An 8,562-nucleotide genomic window follows, 5' to 3' on the forward strand; every position below is an offset into this window, starting at 1 on the left:
ACACACACAGATGTGAGCCAGGTAGTTCATCCTGGCAGGAGAAGCTGAGACAGTCACATGTCCCTGTGGGTGGGAGCACGTACTGGGATGTACATACCCGCACATGTGACTATGCACATGTCTCTGGGCTTCAGACTCGGGTGTTGCAGCAGCAGAGGAGGCCGGAACTGGACAGTCCCAGTCTTGTGTCTGGTGCCTGCTAACTTGCCAGGACAAGCGCTCCCCTATCCCTGGCAATGAGGACGCTCCACAACTCAGGTTGACTTAAGCTGTTCATTAGTAACCCTCTCTGTCAGGTTGCCTTCTTAGGTTATACTCTAGCAACCAGATATATAAGGTTCAGGCTAAATGTGCTAGTGAAGGATTTTATCCTTCGAGGAGGTTGGTGATATGAGACCATGGCACTGAGGGGCAAAGTAACATGTCTGTGTTCACATCGTTGAGATATGAAGGAGCTCGTGCTTGTCCCAGCCCCATCTGATGCAGAGGCGGGGCTCCCAGACCACAGGGGCAGCCCGAGCCCTCACCAGCCACTTCCTCTGCAGTCAGGACTCTCTAGTCCCAAATAGTGAGGATAGGAGCTGGTGGGCTTGCCACTTTTCTGTATACTTATGGGGCATTGGTGACAGCTGCGGGATGGTATTCCCAGTTGCCCATAGGACAACACAAGGGCCTGAGTCCATCTGGGGTCCAGGGAGAGGTTATGGGCATATCCTAATCCCAGCAGGAAGTTAGAAGCCCAGAGAAAGGCAAGTTTGCTTCAGCGGCATGGGGGCAGAGCCCTATCTAGAACCGAGCTGCCTGGGACCACTGCCCAGAGAGCCTGTCCAGAGAGAGGCTTTTACCGTAAGGCCTGACATGGGCATGGCACCAGGGAAAAGGAGCTCCTATTTGTCCCAGAAGTCACCTATATGCTAAAGGCAGCAGAAGACAGCGGTGACGGAGCTGGGGATGATGCCCTTAGCCTAGTGTCTCTGCTTTGTCTCACAGAGTAGGAGTGGGGCGCAAGCCCAACGGAAGGGGCAGCTGGACAGAGTGCTGACACAGGACAGGGAGAGCTGAGGGACAGGCCTCTCTTGGCTGTCCTCCTGCCCTGACAGCTCCCCCAGCTCCAGCTCTGGCACTGTCACATGACTGCTCTGTGGTGTTCTAGGATGTGGGCTGATTGCAGCTGACAGATGCACCTGTTCAAGGGGGAAAACATCAGTCAGCTGGGGCCGGGAGCTGGGGGAGCATTGTGAGTCACCCACACTGTGCATGCTTCCCGACAGGGCAGGGCTGGCCGAGGCAGAAACTCTCCTCCTCCTTCTCTGCCTTGAAAACCCTCATGGAGGCCTTATGGGAGAGCCTGCAACTGCTCCTGAGAATCCCAGTGAGACCCAGAGGGTCAAGGGAGCAGAGGGTGCCCCTAAGGCCAGCCTGAGCAAACCAAACAGCTCTCAACTTTTGTGGAAGATGAGGATGAGAAACTGGGGACTGGACTGAGGTGAGCTAAGTTGCTAGAATGCTTTGCCTGGTGTGTATGAAGCCCTGGGTTTGAGCCTTGGCACGAACTGGTATGGTGGGGCACATCTGTAATTCCACTGCTCAGAACCTAGAGGTCGGGGACCAGAAGTTCAAGTGCATTCTCTGGCACAAAGCAAAGCCTGCTTGGGTTATAAGAAACAGAAAAGAAAAGAGGAGCGGAGAAGTAGGGGTTCTTTCACTCACACGTCTAGAGCCACAGCCCTGAGAGGAGAAGCAGGGGCTAATGCAGGCAGGGGCTGTGGCTGAGGCAGAGTTGCACTTGTGTCATTGAGAAGCAGGCTGAAGGTACAAACAGGTCACAAACTCTAGACTCAGCCCTCATTGGTTGCCTGGATAAAAGGGCGCTCCTCTCCCCTGGAGTCTGCTCCTACCGTTCCCTGCCTCCCACCCCACCCAGTGCTTGGGGTCTGTGCCCTGGAGGACAAGACAGAGTTCAAATCCAGTTCCAACACCACTGGCAGCCTAGGATCCACCTCCTTTCCTCACCCGCAGAGGAAGAACGACAATGACACCAAGAACTACGACGTGGGCTACGTGGGGACATTGGCTTAGAGGGAAGGGCGGTCCTTCAGGGCCACCTCCATCTCTACCCTGTCTAGGCACTCAGTTATTGTCTTTTTGAACAGAACGGATTAAGGTCCATCTTGCAAGATGCTGGAGAGGCTCCCAGGGCCAAACTGGTCCATGAGGACACCTTGTCACCTCAGAATCTGGATGCTGTTGGCTCACTCCTCCTGACAAAGGGTTTGGCTCAGGAGACCTGCCACTGTGGTCAGTGCCCACTCCAAGCTTTGGCAGCATGAAGAATGAAGACAATTAGTGCCCATTCTGCAGGGTCAAGTGGGGGAGGCAATAAAGAGATGGCTGGGGTGTATGGGGAGAAGTCAAGGGAGAACTTGGGGGGGCAGCTATTGGCTTTTGCAAGTGGGACCAACTCCCAGCCTATGCTGGTTGGTGTGCTTTCTGCTGCTAGAGACAAAGCTTGTCTCATAATCACCTGCTGGTATGGTACAGTGTGGCCTTCACCCAGTACCACCATCTCTGTGGACCAGGTTACACATAGGATTCCAGGGGCAGGCATAAGATGATGAACTATATGGGTGCCCAATTCTGGTCATGGTAGAGGTCATAACGGCCAAGAGAATGGCCAAATGGACTCTGGTCACTCACTCTGCCACTTAGTAGTGTTAGTGGTAGTTAAGGTCCTAAGGAGACTTCTGGAAATTAGAACCACCAGAGAGGAACAAGGAAAGGGGGCTGTCCCTTGCTGGCAGAAAGAGCCAGCTGTGTGCACATCTATGCACACATGGCTGTAGAAATCCCTGTGTCTGTGGTTACACAGAGTCACATTGCCTGACTCTGGAGGTGGAGCAGGGGTGGTCATCAGGTTTATGTGACTGTGCTTACATGACCGTGAGGTCCATGCTCACACGGATGCTTGTGGGTGTACACAGCCCATGCTGCATGCAGTGTGCATGTGAGTCTGGGACAGAGGGCTGCCAATGCTTCTTCCCTGTCAGTCCAGAGGTTGCGAGGGACACTTGTGCCTTTCCAGGAGCCCTGCTCTGGTACTCAAAAGGATTTGTTCCATCTGCTCATTCTTTTGAGTCTTTTTGGGCAATGGACCAAACAGAGCAGGGATAGTATCCTTGACTCTGGGGCAGTATGGCCTGAAACCAGTCCACACCCCTCCCTGGGCTGCTTGTCTTCATGGGGAATGGACAGGGAGTGGGGACAGAAAGTCATCTCTTGGGGGGAGAGACTGCCAGATACCAGTCCAATGTCTATTCTTTTTATAAGACCTTGATTTCCTTATTTGGGATGTTCAACTGGACCTGGATCTGGTCCTTCCTCCTTCTGAGCAAGACCATCCTGGAAATTTGGGCAGCATGCTGGGCTCCAGGCCAGACTCTCTGAGGGTCAATGCTAAGTTGGGGCACAGCTGAGTTTTCTTGGCTCCATCCTTCCCCTCACCTCACAACTGTTTCATGAACTCTGCCTCTTTGCCTCCCCTCTCTTGCCATCTTCTGACAGCCCCATGGAGGTGGATGGAGCTGCTTGTGCCCTTATTAGGGGACCTCATGTTGCCTTAAGAAGAAGGGGGGTCTTCATTAACTGAAGGATTACTTGAAAACTGTGCTCATTGGCTAGCACCCACGTACAAGACCCCTCGTGTCTCTGTGCTCCCCTGTCTCACTAAGGACAATGAGGCTAGGTTCAGGGTCAGCTACCCTGGTCTCTGCTCCGGAGACCTAACTGAACAGAACCAGCCACGGAACTAACCTCAAGCTTCTTCCTCTTCTGTCCAAATCACCCAGAGCTTCTTATATCCGAAAGAGCCCTAGAGTTCCAGCCTTCCAGATAGGGTGCCCCTAGCAATTGCTTCCCCTTACCGGGTCAGCAGGCATAGTGGGTTTAGGAACACCCGTGAAGACACTCCCCAGTCAAGAGCATCACCCAAGCCCCAGATTTCCCCAAGTCCAGGCAAGCCACCAGCCCATCAGCACCTACCTTGGTCCTCTGCATCTCCGCAGCTGAAGGGGACTGTCACCAGCCTTCCCGCTTTGCAGCCCGAACAAGCCAGACTGCCTGGTCGGGCTGGCAGCTGCCTCATGTTTGCTAGGACCCAGACGCAATTGTCACTGGAGGTTTCTCCCCCGCCCCCTGCCCACTCCTTCCATTCTCCCTCCCTCCCGGGTCTTAGCTCCACCTCTCCTCTGCCTCTTCCCTCCTCCCTCTGCTCTCCCCTTTCTTCCTTCCTCCCCCTTTCTCTCCACCCCCCAGTTTCTCTTTCTCCAGGGCTCCTAAACCTGGTCCCTCAGCCTCTCGGTGCCCCTGGCTCTCATTTCCCACCCCCATACGTGGTCCATTCCCTCCCTTCCTAGTCACAGGGAAAGCAGGGAGGCCACCCCAACACCAGTCCCTGCCCAGAACAAAGAGGGGAGCCCTTGGGATTACATCACTGAAGTGACTCCTGGGGTTCTTCCACCTCTACTGATCTGCGTCGTTAGTCACCTCTGTGTAACCCCTCACAGGCCTTGCAATATGGAAACCTTCCTAGCTGGAGCAAGCACTTCACATTTCCCCAGTTTCAGGGATTCTGGGCAGTCACGGGATCTCCCCCCAGATCTCTAGGAGTAGGATCTGGGATGGAAGAAGGAATCAGGGGTCCCAAGCATCCCCAGGAAGGCTCCTTCCAGCACTATAGGAGATGAGCTTTTGGGCATTTTCTCATCTTTCAGAGAACCCACCAGGAGCCAGGTGCCGAAACCTGCGCCAAGTTTCCCTTTTTGGCGCCCTGAGGAGCCTGCCTGTGCCAGTGGTTCCCATAGAAACGAAGCTGAGCCCGCCCCTCCTTCCCAGAAAGCCCTGGAGCACTTGCTTGCCCTCCCTACCCTGTCCCACCCCCTTTATAATGAGTCAGCCAATTAGCTCCAGCTGTCAGACCCTAGGGGCGAAAACCCCGAGGCTGTTGATCCCCCGGAGGCTGGAAGGCTGTCTCCTGAGGGGAGTGATGGTAGCTCTGTCGTCTGCCCGTCCGGACTCAGGGACCAGGACTGGGCAAGGGACTCAGCTGATGAAGGGCTCTCTGGGAAAGGGGATGACGAGGACCGCAGAGGCTCCCGGGTCAGGGCCAGTCCTCCCAGCTGTCTTCTGAGCATTAGGCAAGTTTCCACAAGGAAGGGCAGGTTGAGGCCTTGGAGTCCCAAGTGGGCTCTGAAGTGAAGGGTCATTATCCCAGTCTATGCTAATGATGGTAAAACTCAGAAAAGTCCAGTCTTCGCCTAACAGACAGCTGTCCAGGCTGTTCTTTCCAATTAGAGCCAGTTCTGGGGAAATTTTCTACCCACCGGTTATATATGTCCAAGATTCAGGGATCAGCTTGGACACTGCTCATTACACAGCCCAGGACAAGTTACTCAGGGCACTTTCTGAAGAGGCAGGGTCTTCTGAGCAGTCCACCCCACGGCAGCACCTCTTTCTGGAGAGTCACAAGTCTCTGCTTGGTACCCTTGCTGAAATTCTACTCCTCTGAGCCGCATTCCTTGGGAGTAACAGGCTGTGGCAGAGCAAGCCTAGTCCAGAGGCCTCCACTCCTGGGCCTACCAGGCAGCAACCTCCTCCTACAGCCGCTACCCAGCAAGTACCCCACATAAAACACAGGCACAAGGCAACTGTGCCCTGCCAGGAGCCTCAAGTCGCCTGACCCTCCTTCTTCCTTTGGTTATCGCGGGGATTTTTCTCAATGCCCTCAGACATTTCCAAGGTCCTTCTAGAATTTCTGGAAGATGGAGGAATCAAAAAGAGCCAAAGCAAGACCTCAAGTGAACCTCAGCCTTGTTCTGCCACGTAGGGACAGACTGTCTTCCCTAAGAGAAAGAGTCTTTGGAGGTCTGTTTAGGATGCAGAAGGAGGCCCAGTGTGGTTTGGCAATACTTAGGCTGATGGGTTTTAGCTGTGGCTTCTTCAGGTGGGCTGGGAGGAGCGGTGTGGTGTAGTTTGCAAGAGGAAGAGGGAGAGTTGACTCCGAGTCTCAGGAGGCTGTTCTCTTCTTTGTACTCCAACACTTGAAGATGCAGACGTGGGCCACTACAGCCAGCTGGAGCCCTTTCCACCTCTCCAGGAGAGAAATTCACACAACTACAATCCTGGCAAACAGAACCATTCTCAGCTCTCGATCAGGACCTCTCCACACCAGGCTCAAGCTTAACTCTTTCCTTGCCAGCCCCTCAGACAGCTCTGGGGAGCCTCCAGTTTTCATACCTTTTCCTCAGGCCCCTTCTGAGTCTGGGTCTTGCAGAGGGTCTGGGAGAGTTGATAGGGACATCTCTCAGGGTCCACACCCCACAGCCCTTACCTATGACAGGGCCCCTACTGGGTGGAGACCGGTCTAATCTCACAAGAGCTCCAGAGATGTCTGTTGCCCTAAAAAATACGCCTTCCTCGGATGCTGCAGATCTCAGAAGTGGGCACAGCCTGGAATGGTGAACATCCGCGTCACTTCTACAGTCTTCCTCAGACCCGTGGAACCTCTTTTGCCACAAGCCACGTGAAAACCTGACAGGCCCAGGACCCTTCTTGGGAGGGGAACAGAAGCAGTTCTTAGTCACTTTAGGCACACAGCACAGTTAGGGCTCTCCTTTGGCTCGCTCTTAGCACACCTGCCCTGAAGTAGAGGCCATTGGGACCAAACCGGACTTCCAAAGGCAGGAGGCCTGCTCCCAGAGAGGGTGTGTGTGGGTGTGTGTGGGGGATCAGCCTCCACTTAAGCTTCCTAGTTTGCTTTCTGTTGCTATGATAAACACCAGGACCAGCTTGCAGGAGGGATGGGCTTACTTCAGCTTACAGTCCATCACGGAGGGATGTCAGGGCAGGAACTGAAGCAGGAACTATGGAAGAAGCCTGCCTTTCTGATACAGCCCGCATCCACCTGCTCAGAGCTGGCACTGCCTCCAGGGGGCTGAGTCCTCCCGTATCAATCATTAATCAAGAAAATGCCCTACCGGCCAGTCTGATGGCGGCATTTCTGCAGTTGCTGGTCCGTCTTTCCAGGTGGCTCTAACTCGTGTCAGGTTGACAAAAGATGAACCAGCAGCCCTAGCCATTCCTGGCGACCTTCCTTCTGGCCACACCAGATCTTCCACATGGCTGTTATGTGGTTGGGGGACCACGGCTAACAAGAAGCTTCCAACACCCAGGGGCACATGCACCTGCTCTTGCCTGAAGTCTGTTCCTCCGCCAGGCATGGAACAGGCCAACGAATGTGGTCCCATGCCAACTCTCACCGGAGCCTTCAATCGGATCAGTAACCCTCCCCTAAGTTCTGCATTTACACAGCTAACAGTGATCCTACAGAGGGGAGAAGGAAGTGCCTGTCCCCTACATTTCCCAAACTTTAGGAATCCTACAAACCCCACTTGCTCTTTTTTTTAAGTGGTCAGGAAGGAGGCAATGGCCACAGTACACATGTGGAGGGCAAAGGACGCCTTGTGGGAGTCAGTTTTCTAACTACTTGGGTCCTAGAGATCAAATTCAAGTCATGAAGCTTGGCAGAAAGTTCCCTTACCCAGAGAGCCATCCTGCTAACCCTCTTGTGCTTGTGGTGACTCTTCCTTCTGGCTTTAGTGAAGGGAGGCATCTCCCCTCATCTTGGGCTTCGCTTACTTCCCTTGAGTCTCCACTGGCCCTAACTCCTTGGTACCCTCAGTGTAGATGAGGGGGTGACTGTCTCGACCCTGAGTTCCACATCACCCATGAGCAGGAGTGGTATAGCTCTCGGTCCCCAATACTCCACCTCCATCCTCACCCAGGTCTTCAACTTTATTACTGTCTGTAAGATTGGGGAAGTGTGAGGTGCTCCACATGGCATATCCGAGAGACTCAGGGAAAGCCTTATTTGCCAGGAGAAAAGGCTTTGTTCCATCCGGCTGGCTGCCAGCCTCTCGCTCAGTACATAGCCTGAAGAGGGAAGGAAAGGGTTTTGGCCCTTGGACAATGGGAGGAGGGACATTGTCCGTGATCAAGCCTGAGCAAGGTCTCAGGTTGGACCCAGGCGATTCCAATGGGTACTGGAGTGCCACCAGCCTTGTAGATTCCTTTGGATGGGTATGGGCAAAACCTTCCTTCTCTAAACCAAGTAGCTAAATGTATGCCTCTTTCTTGGCTGATACATAGCGCCTAGCTCAGTGAATAAATGTTTGTTCACTCCGCTCCAGCCCCAGGCATGTGGCCCTTGCTGTGTGCCCCCTGTGCTGCCCTAACCCACATGGTGCTTCTTTGGCAGAATCTGCCCCAGGGCCCTGCGCTGAGCAACCAGGTGGAAATCTAGCAGAGCTCCCAGGGTCCCCAATCTGTCATCCCTCCTGCCACAGGGACACTAAGGACATCTGACTCAAACTTCCCTGGAGATATGGCCTCCCTCCTGTCCTGCCACAGGAGATGGGGACATGCGGAGAATCCAGTAGAACATGTCCAGGGTCATCTAACTTGATGACCTTGAAGTTGCCAGATAATTTCCTGGGGCTTCATCAGGCT

The 8,562-nt window shown here is 54.0% G+C and overlaps 1 protein-coding gene across 4 annotated transcripts in view; it reads right to left on the reverse strand.

Annotated features, from left to right (window-relative positions):
• The window catches only part of LOC121465822 (calsenilin), a 70,255-nt gene extending 66,078 nt beyond the window's left edge, over positions 1-4,177 (reverse strand). For 3 of the 4 annotated variants that reach the window (XM_041679225.1, XM_041679224.1, XM_041679227.1), the window contains exon 1: positions 4,039-4,177. In XM_041679225.1, the coding sequence (XP_041535159.1) occupies positions 4,039-4,141 (103 nt within the window). In that variant the 5' untranslated portion in view covers positions 4,142-4,177. The remainder of the gene's footprint in view (positions 1-4,038) is intronic. The other variant, XM_041679228.1, reaches the window with a different exon arrangement.
• Between the last annotated feature and the right edge of the window lie 4,385 nt (positions 4,178-8,562).

The sequence above is a fragment of the Microtus oregoni genome, unplaced genomic scaffold (assembly GCF_018167655.1).
Source record: "Microtus oregoni isolate MIOR12 unplaced genomic scaffold, Mior012 000031F_ref0000149, whole genome shotgun sequence".
Classification (NCBI taxonomy): domain Eukaryota; kingdom Metazoa; phylum Chordata; class Mammalia; order Rodentia; family Cricetidae; genus Microtus; species Microtus oregoni.